The following is a 15,453-nucleotide window of genomic DNA, read 5'->3' as shown; positions in this document are numbered from 1 at the left end:
GCTTTAGTAATTTGTTATAATCTAACTCATTTCGATTTCGATTCTAAGACAAAATAAAACACATTAATAACAATACAACTCGTTCCAATTCCAATTTCTATATTTCAAGTAAACAACTTATTCGAGTCTATTCTCATTCCTGCCAATTCTGATTTCAATCCATTCCGATTTCAGTTTAGTAAACACACTATTACGTTGGCAAATTATCTGCGCCGCATAAAATAACTTCCTCTTGTCAAACAAAAAATATTGATAAATATGAGAGGATTTCGGCTGCCAGATGCATGCAATGGAGGGAAAGTGAACATCACATTTTGACATCAGACAAAAGGAATATTTCATCCCAAGAAGTTAAATTGGTCATATGATGCTTGAATGAATGGGCATAAGCAGGAGATATGTCATATACAAAATGAAGATTAATCTAATAATCATTTAACATGTTCTACAACAAATGAATCATCTCTCACATCACCTTCATTAACAAAAACGATATCACCTTCTTCCCCGTTAGAAGCATCTTATAAATGAAATGAATACAACATATAACAGAATTGAATGTTACTGAAGAAAGAAATCACTCAAGAGCTACTACGATTCCATTTGGTATTTGCTGTTAACACTATATACAGTGTAGTTTACTACAGAACTCTACCATTACAAACTATAAATGCATAAGAAAGCTGTGTAACTTCTTCCAGATGCACAGACCATAGTTTATTTCCCTTGCTTTCTAAAGTGAAGAAGCTGCATTTGCTTGTTTTCTTTGGCATTTTGTTTCTGTGAAAACAATCTAGTATGTAAAGTTCTAGTTTCCTAACAATTCAATGAGGCCTTGGTCTAAATCAACCTAGAGTCTAATATTAACACCCCAAAAAAAAAAAAGAATAATAATAAGGAACATGACCCAAGTTCTTCAAGAACCTATTAAGTGAAAAACAAAACCAGAAACATAATGAAAACATATAGATAGATAGATATAAGACTGCCTTAAATGGTTTGTGAAACAGTTCTGATAATTTAGCATCTCAAATAGGAAACAAGTAATCAAAAAAAGAGAAGAAATAGAAAGTAGTTTCCTACCAAATCAAATAAGATGCAGCGACTAATTTCCACGTCCATTCCAGTATGGCCGACCTTCAATTTCTTATTCACATCATTTCCACTATCTATTGCTCAAAGGAAAAGAACACAAAAAAACATAAATGAAACTAAACAAAAATATGAAAAAAGAAAATCTCAGCCTCCACAATAGGATCATTATTTCCACACAATTTGCGTTTATCACTGGCTCATTAACATCAAACGTATGTTGACTGATATTTGTGGTCATATAAATACTGCATGCACACATTCACAAAAACGACAAAAATAATCTTTTCAAATGAAGAAAGATAAAAAACAACTCGAGCCTTATTCATGCAGAACTCTCGAGTGCTGAAAAAATCTAATCTTCAGTGTGGAAAAGTTCTAAGTCATTTGCACAACTAATTTGCACATAGCATAACTTATATTCTTTTTTCGTACCTTTTTCTAGGTATAAGGTACTTAAAAGCCTACACACAGTACTTGGCATTCCTAAAAATCCCCTTACATTCTCTATTTTCCCTGTCATGGAAGGCAATAAGATAAATAAAATCTTTACAATACATAGTTGCCGAGACAAAGGGGTGGATATAAAGAGAAAAAACATAAATCTATTTAAAACAACTATGATAATGTAAGATTTCTGAAGGTATCCATATATGCAAAAGCCTATCCGTCGCCCCTATTCTAAGACTGTGCATTAAGTGACAATAGTACGATATATAGTAGCAATTAGAACATTAAGCAAAACCAAGGGAACACTTATAGTAGCATCATAAATACTGAAGGCGATTATACACTTGATTTGGATATGTGTAATAATGAAAACCAAATAAAGTATGTAAAACGTATCTCAATCACCTACCGACTATCTTGAACAGACTTGAACAGACACTAAGTTCAATAAGCCAACAACGAGATTTCCGAGAAAACAAAGACAAGTTACCAAACAATTATTATTCCCCGAATCGTCTTCACTCATAGTACAAGAATAGCATATTAATCTACAATCATCAAAGGACACGTATATGCCTAAGCATTAACTAAAGATTCCACATACTGCAGAATTAAGATCTTTACCGAATTTTTCGATTCATACGACAAGTTTCCGAAAGAGAAACAGTCGAGACTGACAATTGGCAAGTGATATAACACATTATGTCACTTCAACTAACCGACAGAAATAAAAAAGAGATCCGATGAGAAAAGAGGATCTATTGTGTATGCAAGACAGTTGGAACTAAAGTACTTCCTCACTATCGTCCATGAAGAGAATGAAAAACATTAACGTAAGAGAAAGAAATCATGCAGTCAAAACATAATATACACTTCCTGATGAATGAACTGATGATCTAAAGAGAAGAAAGCTAATAATGATAACAAGCAAAAGAGAAGGAAAACAAAATATTGAAGGAATGCCAAAATCCATACACTAAAAATTGCAACGTTTCTGCACACAACAACCAAGGTTTTAAGCACGAAAACACATGTCCCTCATATTTGAGCTTCGGAAAGTCCAGGTACTTAAAGTACCTATATTTTGGCACTAGCAGAATATACAAATTAAGCTTAAAATGCCAAAAAAGCCGTTCCATTGTAATGATACCGGAAGTCTCAGCAGCCGCGCAAAGGATTCACTTCCTCCGAAATCTCACTTCTGTTCCACATTTGCATTATTTCCCCCTCAACCAATTCCTTGAGCCAAGTTAATGGTACCAACAAGTTAACAATTTTCATTCAGTAACTCCAACAGCAGACTTGTGCAAAACTTGCAAGAAAAAATCGGTCATAATGGACTCATAGCCGGGCATTTTAGCATAACCAGGGAAGTAATTAACATCAATAATAAGATACCTATTACTATCTCTAGCATCCCTCATGACATCAAAGTTAAAAAGATTCAACCCCAGTGCTTCTCTCATTCCCCTAGCTAATTCACAAAGAAAACTCTGAGACGGCATTTCTACAGACTCTAAATCAACCTCATCACCTTGACTATTTTTCTTACCATCATCATGAACTTTCTTATCATTATCAATCAAATTGGATATCCGCGAAAAGGGTAAAAAACCCTTCAAAGATTTCAGCTTCTCTTCTGAAATATCAGGCAAAGACTTTCTCTTCACACATTTTACATTCATGCCAGCAACATATACCTTGAATATAAACCCACCATGATTGACAAACTCTTGCAACACAAACGGCGCCGTCATGCTCTCGAGTCCTTGGCTATCGAAAATCAAGTACATTTGATGCGACTTCACGCTCCCATCAGCCACCAACGGCTTCGCTATAACCGGGAAAGTCAATTTCAAATCTTCAATCGACGTTAGACTTTTCATTTCAGAAACGACAACCTGGTTCGGGACGCCGAATTTTTCGTTATCGAAATGTAATTTCAACTGGGTGACGACTTCAAGCATTGAGATTCTATTGTGGAGTCTTTCGATTGAATCCGGGGAGTCAATGATGGGGACGTTAGGGTTTTGGGAGGAGAACTGTTGCAACTGGCGGGTCCAATCGGGGCCGTACAACTTGTGGACGATGCAATCGAACGGTCCTTGTTCGACCAAGGGTTTGATGGGATCGATGGGGATTAAGTCGATGCCTCGTTCGGAGGCTTTGGTTAGAAGAGAAGGTTGGATCAAGCTTTGCCCTTTCTTAGGAGCAAGAGCATAGCCGATTCGAAAGCGTTGACATTGAGATTGGGTTGACATTTAAACGCCCAATTAATTTTTATTTAACTACGAAAAATTAAAATTTCGGTTCAGTTTGGCTAGTGAGAAAGTTATGAGAGGAAATTTTAATTTGGGTTGCGTGTGCTGGACGGGGCGTGGTGGGGGCGAGCGACGACGGCGCGAGAGAGAGAGAGGGATAGGAAGAAAGAAAGTAACGTAAAAGTAAGACTGCGAGTGCCACGTGGCGAGGTAAGGCTACGTGTAGGCCGAATCATCAACGAGTTGAGACACGTGAATCAATTAAGAGCAGAATTATTCTGCTGAGAGATTTGACGGTCGTGATTTATTTAACACATTTGATAATTGATATTACTAATAATAGGCACATTAACAATTCACACGTCCCCCCCCCCCGGCGGCTCCTGCCCCACAGATGTATAAATGCAACGGGCTCACCTGAATTTCAAAAGAATGGCCCAATTTTGTTTATTCCTTCCATAAATGGTAGATGGAGAAGTCAAAAAGTTAAAGAAGAAAGCGTATGTGTAAGCTTGTATTGCTTGATGATAATGGTTAGCTAATATTGATACAATTTAACCGTATGATCAAATGCGCACAAATGGAGGCTCTGCTCGCTGGCCATCGCAGCTGCAAAATGAGCAGTTAGAACACGCACCCCGGGCAAAACCAAACTTTTGTGCTCTCCTCTTTTGCAAACGAACGGCGGGCTTTCCTTCACCACCTGAATCATCAACCTGCAGGTTTGATTTCTGAACCTTGGTGATTTTGTTAATATTAAAAATAATTTGTTTTTGTTACTCAAATTCTTTCTCCTTATCTATTGAAACTGTGAGGAGCGTTTTTTCCCCCCTTTTCTCTTTGGGTATCATTATTTTCAGAGTTCAAGTTTGTCTCTGTTTTCTCATCGAAATCTGCATTTTATGCTCAGATGTGTTTTGTTTACTTTAGCTCTTTCTTTTAATAAATTTTAGAATTATAGCTACTGGTTGTAGAAATGATGAAAGAGCCAAAAGAAGGGGTTTCAACTTTCTCGTGTCAAAGATAATGTCTTGACAATTGAGGAAAAAGAGAAGACAGAATAATTAGGGTTAATTTTTTGGTATTTGAAAAAGTATAAGTGTGTTAAAGAGCGAAAATTAGAAATTCTACTCTTAGGAATTGTGTGATTGAACGTTTTAAGTGAGCAAGTTAAGGAATTTTTCATTGATTTTTTTCCCTACTTTTAGAGGGGTAAGCTGTGTGTTATTTTGTTGTATTTATTAAGTTCTAAGATTCATCTAAGTTCATCCATTGCTTTGTCCATCAAATTTAATATATCTGGTAATTGAAAGACATTGTTGGCAGTTTTTTTTTTTTTTTTTTTGGTAATGTTGATTCGAGACACTCTACTCGATCACACTCACAAACATCGAGTAGGAAAAGGTCTAGATCAGATTCAGAAGATTGTATTAGTGCTTGCATTGAAAAGATAGTTTCAGAATTCGGAACATGAATACGATAGCTTAATGTATGTTCAACAATAGTAAAGATTATGGTGACATTGGTGAAGAGCTTGTTTTGATAGGACTTCCTATGCGTTATGCCCCAAAAATTAGTTGTAGAGAAATCTTCCAATGTACAGGTTTTCAAGATATTACAAAGTGATCGTGATTGTAAGTTGGCATATGTAGAAATGTTTTACATGAGAATAGAGGTGGAGTTTGATTTTTGAGTATTTCTTAGATAACAATGATATTAGGCAACAGATTTTGATGTGTGGACATGCGTACTTGGATTATTTGAAGCAACCACAGGACAAGTGATTATGTTACAACTATTGTACAACTTTATGATTTTGTGACTATGTTGTATTATATGTAAGTTTTTGTATTAATCATCTTTGCTACGAAGATGGTTTTTAAATGGAAAAACATATGTTTTAAGGTTTAACTATTTTAGACAAGAGTGACTAATTTTGACTTTACTGAAGCTAATAGTGTACCACAAAGTTTGAGTTCTCAATTTCAGATGTCAAAATCAATGAGAAAAGGAAAAGAAAACTCTTTATAACTTCTTACATATGCAAGGTTACAAATATCCCTCAAATTTAAACTTCTGACAATTCAAGTACTGAGGAAGTAATGTACCTATTTTGGCACTGGCAAAATATACCACTAAGGGTGGAATGACAGACAATGTCTCGTTCAGTTGCTTTAGTTAGTGTGATGAAGCTTTGCTCTTTACAGGGAGTAAGAGCATGGGTGATTAGGTACCGTTGGCATTGAGATTCGGTTGACATTCGTAAGTTCTGTTTGGGAGGTGAGAAAATTAACAAGAAATTTTTTGAGTTTGGACGAGAAAGGAGGAACAAAAACAAGTTAAGTAAGAGATTGGCAGTGTTTTTGAGATAGGATTCGTCTAACATTAGATAATAGATATAGATTGATATATTTTAATTTACCCCTTTCATTTTTTTATAATTATATGGGATTATTGTTCAAATTACAATCATATTATATGAGACTGCTATTGATATTTACAATTAGACAATTAGGGTGCGTTTGAGATTGAGGTGTTGTAGCTTTTAAGCTATAGCTGCTGTAAAAAAAAAGCTGTAATTATGAAACAAAAGTTAATAATATATAGTAAATATAAATTTTAAATAATAATTTTGATAAAATTATTAAAGATATAATAAATTTTATATTATATAAGTGAAAAATCATATCAACATAGCTTAAAAACTACAGTAGTTAGTGTTTACCAAACACTTTAGTGCTGTAGCTTTTAAGCTACAGCTGCCCAACCTCAATCCCAAACGCACCCTTAGTAGAATTAGTTTACATTAAATCTTATGAACCATTGTTCAAATTTTTATTCTCACTAATGTTCGAGGAATGTCTGCTCCACTGACATTTCATAAGAGAAAAAATTGTCTCTACTCAATTATGCAATATGATTGAGGAAGGAATTAATCCAACAATGCTTTGTACCCCTTCTAATTGTTGAAAACATCATGACACACTCAAATTCCTTATCTCTTAACGGTAAAATCGTATTTATAGATTTCGATAACAATGAATAAATTGAAAAAAAAATTAAAAACTTTATAATTTTTTTCTCCATATTATTTATTCACACATTTTTATTGTCATTTTAACACTCGTGCTATGTTATTCTATTTTTTAAAATTAATTATTATTTTAGCTTAACATTTTAATTGAAGTTAAAGTCTAATTTTAATGGTAAACATCAACTTTTAATAATAATGAAAAAAATAATTAATGGGTGTATGAGTTAATAATATAAAAAAATACTTATTTTGTGTGGAAGAAATAATTTTGAACTAGTCGCTTGCTTTGCTCAATAAGAAGAAAACAAAAATACGAATTTAATTAACTTAAATGAGATTATTATTATATAAGCATGGGGATCTAATCGTCATTTTCTGAAAATGCATTTCACGTTTTTGAAAATAATAAAAACAAAAAGAAAAAAATATTATCATAAAAAATGAAAAAGAAAATATAAAAACGGGCCCCTTTGTTGGGCCGATATTTGTCCGCCCAGAATTACTTTGCCTTTGAGGTTTTGCTTCAAATCTTCTGCGCTCTGAGCTCTGAAGTTGGGTTTTTTATACCAAGAATGAAAATGAACAACTTATTGATTGAGTTTTATTTCGCGGCGTTTTAAAATTGGGTAGTTAAATACCTGAAGATTTCTTACTCTTTCCTTGTTTATTGGACAGCTTCATCGTATTCATTATTTTTTTCTTGCTACCCTGAAATGATTGTTTTTTCTTTTGTTAATTTTTTATTTCTTTTTCTCAATTGGGTATTGTTTAACTTTCCAAAATTTTTTTTTGTTAATTTTTTGTTTCTTTTAATCAATCGGGTATTGGTTAACTTTCAAAATGGGACCTGTACGTTCTTTTATAGATAATTTAAAGTACTTGTTGTCTGTGCTTTTCCACAATGCAGTTTCAGCCCGATATGCTGAGCAGGAAGCTGAAACAATTATGTTTCCCAGGTGAATCCTTTGTTCGATAACACCTATGATTACAACGTTGATTTGTCTCAGAATTTGCTTTTCTCTTTGTCTGGTCTCAGTTGCATCTACTTTTAACTTGTACAATGTAGTTGGGTTGCTTTTTTGCAGGACAGTTGTCTTTTTACTTAAATCATGGCTTGGCAAGATTGTTTGCAATACTGGCTGTGTTGTTTTCTTTACCTATAGGTTGTAGAAAATTAGAATGTTATACATTGAGAATGATCACAGTTTCTAGATTCCATGCCGCCTCTTCGTCATTTGGCTAAGGGACCAACCATCAGTTATAGAGTATCTGCCTCATGCCCTGATTGGTATTAAGGTACTCTAGCTTTAAGCTACGACTGCTACTATGGCAAAAAAATATAATTATGAAATAAAAGTTGATAGCATTAAGGCGCTGCTGCTGTGGGAAAATAATTGTAATTATGAAATAAAAATTAATAGCGTGTTGTAAATTTGACTTTTAAATAATAATTTTGACAAAAATAGTAAAGATATTATAGGTTTTTTATCATTTTAAGCGTGGGACATCAACTTAGCTTCTAAGCCACAATAGTTAATGTTTAGTAAACACTTTAAAAGTTATAGCTGCCCAACCTTAATACCAAATAGGGACCTAGTTAAAGACAAAAGCTGACCTGTATTATTGTCATCATAGATCATCAGCATCATCATTTCTAAATATTTTCTTTTTTCTTTCTGTTTTTGGTTCATTGTTACAATTGATAAGCTATGGAATGTCTGAAAGTGGCTAAGGCAGTGTTTGACGATCATTTTTGCCCTCTTCTCCATCTTCTTTTTTCTATGTAGTTTATACTTTGAAAGAGGTTCTTTTTATCATAGATTTTCCACACATCCCCTTTAATACAGGGAGGGCTTTTTCCTATGGTCTCAATTGGGCTCTGGCTGGAAGAGGTGTGGTTGTGAATGATAAAGCTTTTCAAAACTTGACAACTTCTGAGCTACAACAGAAAGGTGCAACCATTGCAGGTGAATTGCTGACTTACCGGCTTTCAAGTCTCCTTTGTTCTTTCTTACTAATATATCATTCAAGAGTTTTTATTTATTTTATATTTTTTCTTTTCCTCATGTTAGAGTCCTTATCAGGACTTCCAGTTTATGTTAGAGGGAATCTTCTTGGGGGATCTTCAGATATATCGAAGGCACAATATGCTAAACTTTTGAAACAGGCATGTTATAATTGTATATAATGTTTGTTCATTTACCTTTGTTAAGTTCTTTCATCAGTTTTTGTTCTAAGTTTTTGTGCTTATCTATAGTGCTGAGTTTGTAATTAAGGATACTTGGAAATATAATGAATTAAATTATGGAGACAAAGTTCTATTTGGTTCATTACAACATCTTTTGATCTTCCATGTACAAGGGAAGTGTGCAACTGACTACCTTGGAGAGCCACTCTCCCTCCCTCACTTGCTGGCTCAAATCTGAAAACTGGGCTCTGAAATTTTCATATATCCTTGATGATAATTTTATGTATACTAAATGCTTTGTGTCCTATTTGATCTCATACTCTCGTGGATGATCAGTTGCGATCATGCATGGGAGATGGTAACTTCATAACTAGGTTGGCCTGAAGCTTGATTGCTCGGCTAGATTAGGCAGCTATGGCATTAGGTGGACATACTAAACCAGCGGTGGGAGCATTAGATACTCAAAATGAATTACGTAGCTACTTCTTTTTTTTTTGGCCCCCTGTATCTTGCATTCACCAACTTGCTTCATTGGGACATATTTTGTTGCTTAAAATATATGTTGAATCTTCATCCATGCGTAATTATTTCATTTATTTTATTTATTGTTACTGTTAATTTTTTGTCTTTATAGGTTACGGCTCACTTGTCATCCATTGCAAATGTTTTTGTTCAAGACGGTGCAGTTGGTTCTTCTTCAGAATGTGATGCAAAAGTACGTGTGATAAGTGATAGTCCATCGGCCCTGTTGAAACTTTCCAGCATTCTCTGGAAGACACCGAGTCGTGCTGTTTCCCATGATTCGTGCCCTTTGACAGTTTATGTTACCACATCTATAAGGTATTGTTGATTTTATCAATTCATTGGTTTACTGTCTCTTACAGATTATAAATACCAAAAAATAATATTATTCCAATTTTTACTTTTGGCCCCAGTCCAGGAGTGGTTAATGCTGTTGGCCTTCGAGCTCAAGGAGATAATGGATTTATAGCTGCTGATATTGAGCGTTCTTCACTCATCTTATGTGGTAAAGGTTTCTCTGATGCAAATGGTGTCAAAGAAGCACTAGCTGCCTTGTCTGGACCTGTTATAATTGCACGTGGAGGCCTTCTTCTATGTGCAAGGTAGCATAGTTTAATCTTTAATCATTTATGTAGCAGCAGCAACAAGTATGCGATCTGTCATTTAGACTCGGCGGTTGCAAATTTCAGGGTACTAGTGTCTGGAGATTCTGTGATTCTCTTATTTGCACCTGAAGATACCATTCAGAGATGTGCCAATTTATTGGTGTCTGCAGATGCAGGTGTAATTGTTTCTTCTCATGGTGTGGCACCATTATTCCAGACTGGAGATTCTGGTGGCCCATATACATTCAAATTGCCAACTGTTGCTATCCTGGCATCATGTGATGGGTAAAAAACTACATATAGACTCTTCTGTTTTTTTTTTTTGGGGACATTCTACTGGAGTATGGGATTTCTCATTGGCTTTGCAGTCCAAGATGTTTCCCACACCTACACACTTAGGATATTGTGTGACCAGCAGCAATTTTTCTGAACTCAAATGTCGACCACAAACAACATTTCTGTTAACCTACTGGTTTTTTGGGATATTTGCCACATGAGTCAAGGTTTGTAAAACGGAGAACAATGAATTTCATTTAAGCCCTTACTTTTCATGCATTAGCATAAGGACTAAAGAAACTGTCAGGTGTAATTCTCCTAATGTTTTATTAGATGTTATAAATCCTGGCTCTGCTAACACTTCTGACACCCTCCAAAATGGGTATATTTTTCTCTGGAATCATGCTCAGTTCTTTGTTTTCAAGAATCCTTTCTTCTATCATATATTGGCCTGTGTTGCTGGGCATAAAAAATTTGCTGTTATTTTTTCTGTTATGCAGTTCTGGAATCATCCCTTCTGTAGCTAAGCTCTCTCCTGGACAAGCAGCTTATCATTTTCTGGCAGGCTATCAAAATGGGAAGTTCTTTCCTGCATACAGCAAGTTTGCCTATATTGATGCATTGGAACTTGCTAAGGCTTTTATGTCCAAGGTTAATTATCAGAACCAGTGTTTAAATCAATTATCATTTGTTTTATCTGTTCATGTGAACTAGATTCTAATATATCATTTTACATGGCCACAGTTAAAAGACCACCAGATCTTGTCCTACCTTGTTAACGCCGAAAAAGGAGAAACAAGCATAACCGGTAAGTCAATAGAGAGATAAGAGGGATAAATTAAAACTAGCTGGTATTTGGATAGAACAACTTTTTAGTAAGGAATGCAGCATCTTGTTTTTTCGCTGCATGATATCTGATCACATAAAGAAAACTGTGCACCTATTTCCACTTCGTTTCCATGTATAATAAAAAATAACTGCTATTGATTGCCATTATTATTAGGTAAAGATCTTCTGGAAATGGTGCCATCAATGCTTGCAAAGAACTTTCCACCATTTGAACCTAAAGGTAGCCCGACGGTCCTTTTAATACCTTCCCTGTTTTAATGGTATGAACCAAGTTAATAAGGGAACTGTTGCATTATTTTCAGGCGGGGAACTTCAAGAAAAGTACAAGAGCTTCTTATTGAGCAAATTCCGAGGAATACCTAAGGGGTTCTCATTTTGAGAGTTGATTCCTTTTCTCTTAACTTGTGTTATTTGCCAAGCTACTAATATAACCTTTTTCCGAAAGCGAATATGAGATTTTTGTTCCTCACATCACATGGTTGCTTTTATGAAATCTGCAGCTGATTTCCTCTTATTGACTTGCAATGGCTCCCTCCTTTCATCTTCTTCGTTTTATTATTTTCTACACTTTGACGGTTCAAATTCTGAATAACTGAGTTTTAGCTAGATGAAAATTTTAACTACTCAATGGGCAGATTGTTGAGTTTTTGCGGTGAAGGCCTTATTTTGTTAAGAGAAATTTGTTTGATCTCTAATTTCAGTAAAGCCGAAAATAATAATTCAAAAATCAATTAGGAATAAGATAAGTTCATATCTAATGCAGATGTCTGTGTCTTATAAAGGCTAATTTTGGACCAGATTATTAGCTAGCTATTTGTATGGATGAGGATCACAAGAGGATCCTAATCCAAATAAGCCTGATTTTGTGTTTGCCAATAAATACACCATTGTAGCAACCAACTTTATGCGCTAGTTAATATTGGAATCATCTAGATACCCAACGCTGCAAGTTTGATTGATAATTTGATGTACATCAATTTTATAATGGGTAGGGCTATTTGAACCCAATAAATTACTCTCTAAAACTATTTTTAAAAAATAAATTTATTGTTAAAATTTAAAAATTTAAAAATCTCAAAATTATCATCTACTAATCTCTTTCTCTCTTTACTTCACAATTGTGTATTCTCTCTCTACTCTCATATTCTGCAAATTGAGTGTTCAGTTTTACTTTCTTTTAAGTTTATTTTTTTGGTCTTTCTTAATATTTATGGTCTCTATTTCATGTTTTCTATATATAAGAATTTGTTCTTGATTTTTATTAGATTTTGGTGGCGTTTGTTTTTTTGTCTGAAATCTGAATAGATCTGAATTAGTCTAAATTCTGAATAGATCTGAATATTTGAATTTGAATAATATGTTTGTTTTTTCATCTGAATCTCGAAAAATAAGTATTAAGTTGTTTATTTTTTTAACTTAAAAAACTGAAAATATGTACTGTTACATTTGTATCATTATTAAATTTGAATGTCAAATAAATAATATATTAAATACCATAATATTTTAACATTTATAAGTAAAACTAATGATGAGATTATTATGTGGGGTAAATGTCTATAGGTGAGTTTTGTGATAGACATGAAAAATAAACTATAAAGCAGAGATATTTTTGACATTAGTAAGTAATTGACTTAATTCAAATTTCTCCATTAAGTAAAAAGTAAAAAAATTTGACTTATTTTATTAAGTCAAAATTATCTAAAAAATCTCATTAAGTTATAAAAACAAACACCTCTAATTAACTTAATTAATTAAGTTAAGTCACTTTAAGTCATTAAGTTAAAAAACAAACGCCACCTTTGTGTTTGGTACAAATTAATTTCTATATTAATTAACTTTCATGCATGATAAAAATTTGTTGATTTCATTTTTAAATGGTGTGCTTTGTTCTTCTTAAATAGTGATATAAATTATTTGTAACTAAACAATAATATATCTGAAAGAATTGAGAAGAGAAAAAAAAAGAAAGAAAGAAAGGGTTAATTAAGTAATTTTTTAAATATTATTTATATAATAAAATTCTTACCTAAAAAGAGAATGTATAAAATAAATTAGTAAGTTCAAATAGCCTACTCTTTTATAATATACTATCAATTTCATACTTTATATGAAAAGAATAAGAGTCTGTTTGGGATTAAGGTACTGTAGTTTTTAAGCTACAGTTGTTATGAAAAAAAAGTTGTAATTATGAAATAAAAATTAATAATATATAGTAAATATAATTTTTAATAATAATTTTGATAAATTTGTTAAATATATGATTTTTTTTCATCATACAAGTAAAAAATTATATGAAGATAACTTCCCAAACTACAACAGCTAGTGTTTACCTAACACTTTAATACTATAACTTAAAAATTACAGCTGTCCAACCTCAATTCCCAAGGCACTCTAAATTATTAGTTTTGGACATTATAAAATGGGTGGGGGCAAACAGAAAAAGAAGAAGTAAAACGTGCAATTAATATGAGCGCCTAAAGTTGTGTCTTCTGAGGTCCCACGTAAACAAGTGGCTTGAACTTTGAAGAGTATGGCACAAAATCTTAGCCGGAGACGTCTTGCTGCTTGAGTGAACATTTGTCAACCCAACCATCCATTTTTGCATTTTATATTTAAAAAACTTAAAAAAATGGGCGTTTGTCTGCTGTCTTGACAATTGTGAGGGCGGCGATTCAAGTTTCTAGGTAATGTTAGAGGATTATAATTTAATATCCGACATCTTTTGAATATTAGAGGATTATAATTTAGTCAATGTAATCTTTTGAATTATAATTTGATAAATAGTCTCATGTAATTTAAAATAAAACTTAAATATTTTTCTTAAAAAATTATTAAAAGTTAAAATCATAAGAAATGATACTTCATCAAAATATTAAAAAGTCTCAGCATTTTATAGCTAATCAACCCACATGCGAGCTTCAAAAGAGATAAGTTATTGTGTTTCAGAACTATTTTGTTAAAAAAAACCACATTTTATAATCTTTTATAATTGTGATTTTATGGCCTCCGAATTTGAGGGCATGGTTGAGGTTATTCAAATTAAGGAAATGAGTGAAATAATTAAGAATGCTAAGTTAACCCCAAAAATAATTCATACCTTAATTACAGTATAAGATAGGATCCGGCTACCTTGCACTACTTGTTAGATAACCATTAGATCTAACTCATAAGAGTTTCAATGGCATGAAAGTGTTCTTTGGTTTATAACTTTGTTGTCCCTATTGCTTGCCGAAAAGGATCTCCCTCCCTATGTTACTGCTAATGTCAATGGACCTAAAAGCAAAAAAAAAAAAAAAAAAAGGCCCAAAAAGGTTTCACAAACACTCGGCACATAAGTTCAAATTATTTTAAATTTTTACTTTTAGGTCTATTGACCATTTGACCTAGACTTTGATAGTTAAAATTACTGACGTTAAGGGCAATAATATAATAAAACAAAAAAATCTAAAATGCATGAAAATGACGTGTCAATATTTTTTTTAATAAAATCTATTTAATCTATAGCAAATAATTTGAACATGCAATAAAAATATATTGTTTTTGTAATAATATTAATATATGAAAATAATAAATATATTCATTTTAGGAAATATACACACCATAGTTTTTTTTTTTTTTTTTCAAAAACCATTACTCTGACTTAGCTCATAGTTTGAGATAATAATAATAATAATAAATAGGATTTATAAGTTAAAATATTGAAACCTGTATTATTTTTTGGGTTTCAACTTTCAACAAACAAATAAATTGAATTATAATAAAATGATAAAAATTGGGAGTAAGCTAACCAGAGCAAATGGTATTTGTCATATTGTTTGTGGTAAATGAAAAAGGGTCAAAATTCGATTCATTTTCATCGCCAGCTGGTGTCAGCTTTTGCATTGGCGGCCCCCACGTTTTCACTGCAATGACAATGTTTCTGTCATTCAATTATGCCGTATGCATAAGGTTTGCCGAATCTATGTGCAGACAGATTCTAATGAAAAAGGAAGAAAAGTAAAAGAGAAGCCCGAAGTGCCTGATGGCTCCGTCCGTTTGTGATCTAAAGATATAAAATGCTGTAAGTGATTTAAAAAAAAAAAAAAAATTCTGACAAAAATGGTATTTAATAAAATTCCTAAAAGTCATTTATTTAATAAGCTGTAGGTAGAAATTAATTTTTATAAGCAACCTATT

General features: G+C 32.9%; 2 protein-coding genes across 4 annotated transcripts; one reads left to right on the top strand and one right to left on the bottom strand.

The window, feature by feature from the left end:
• Positions 1-2,493: 2,493 nt before the first annotated feature.
• LOC18048860 (inositol-tetrakisphosphate 1-kinase 1) lies at positions 2,494-4,013 on the bottom strand. Its single transcript, XM_006443182.2, has one exon. The coding sequence runs from the start codon at positions 3,801-3,803 to the stop codon at positions 2,820-2,822; it is 984 nt and encodes a 327-aa protein (XP_006443245.1). The 5' UTR covers positions 3,804-4,013; the 3' UTR covers positions 2,494-2,819.
• Positions 4,014-4,181: 168 nt separating this feature from the next.
• On the top strand, positions 4,182-11,797 carry LOC18048859. 3 transcript variants are annotated; one of them, XM_006443180.2, is made up of 11 exons: positions 4,182-4,525; positions 7,745-7,793; positions 8,685-8,804; positions 8,910-9,004; positions 9,660-9,865; positions 9,961-10,149; positions 10,237-10,437; positions 10,929-11,079; positions 11,173-11,236; positions 11,432-11,497; positions 11,580-11,797. In XM_006443180.2, the coding sequence occupies exons 2-11, from the start codon at positions 7,757-7,759 to the stop codon at positions 11,654-11,656; spliced, it is 1,206 nt and encodes a 401-aa protein (XP_006443243.1). In that variant the 5' UTR covers positions 4,182-4,525; positions 7,745-7,756; the 3' UTR covers positions 11,657-11,797. The 3 variants fall into 3 exon arrangements, with proteins under 3 accessions (XP_006443243.1, XP_024044035.1, XP_024044036.1); XM_024188267.1 differs by having other exon boundaries at positions 8,625-8,804; XM_024188268.1 differs by lacking the exon at positions 10,237-10,437 and having other exon boundaries at positions 8,625-8,804.
• Positions 11,798-15,453: the final 3,656 nt, after the last annotated feature.

This window comes from Citrus clementina, unplaced genomic scaffold (genome assembly GCF_000493195.1).
Source record: "Citrus clementina cultivar Clemenules unplaced genomic scaffold, Citrus_clementina_v1.0 scaffold_3, whole genome shotgun sequence".
Classification (NCBI taxonomy): Eukaryota; Viridiplantae; Streptophyta; class Magnoliopsida; order Sapindales; family Rutaceae; genus Citrus; species Citrus x clementina.
Note: the sequence above shows the minus strand (reverse complement) of the source record. Positions and strands in the feature narration are given on the sequence as shown.

What these genes read in the sequence shown, in the direction of transcription:
- LOC18048859 (XM_024188267.1), top strand. Translation starts at nt 7,757, where the DNA reads ATGCTGAGCAGGAAGCTGAAACAATTATGTTTCCCAG. An exon ending in GAAACAATTATGTTTCCCAG is followed by an intron (nt 7,794 to 8,624) that starts GTGAATCCTTTG and finishes TTTTCTATGTAG; the next exon opens with TTTATACTTTGAAAGAGGTT. An exon ending in GGCCTTCTTCTATGTGCAAG is followed by an intron (nt 10,150 to 10,236) that starts GTAGCATAGTTT and finishes TGCAAATTTCAG; the next exon opens with GGTACTAGTGTCTGGAGATT.
- LOC18048860 (XM_006443182.2), bottom strand. Translation starts at nt 3,803, where the DNA reads ATGTCAACCCAATCTCAATGTCAACGCTTTCGAATCGGCTATGCTCTT.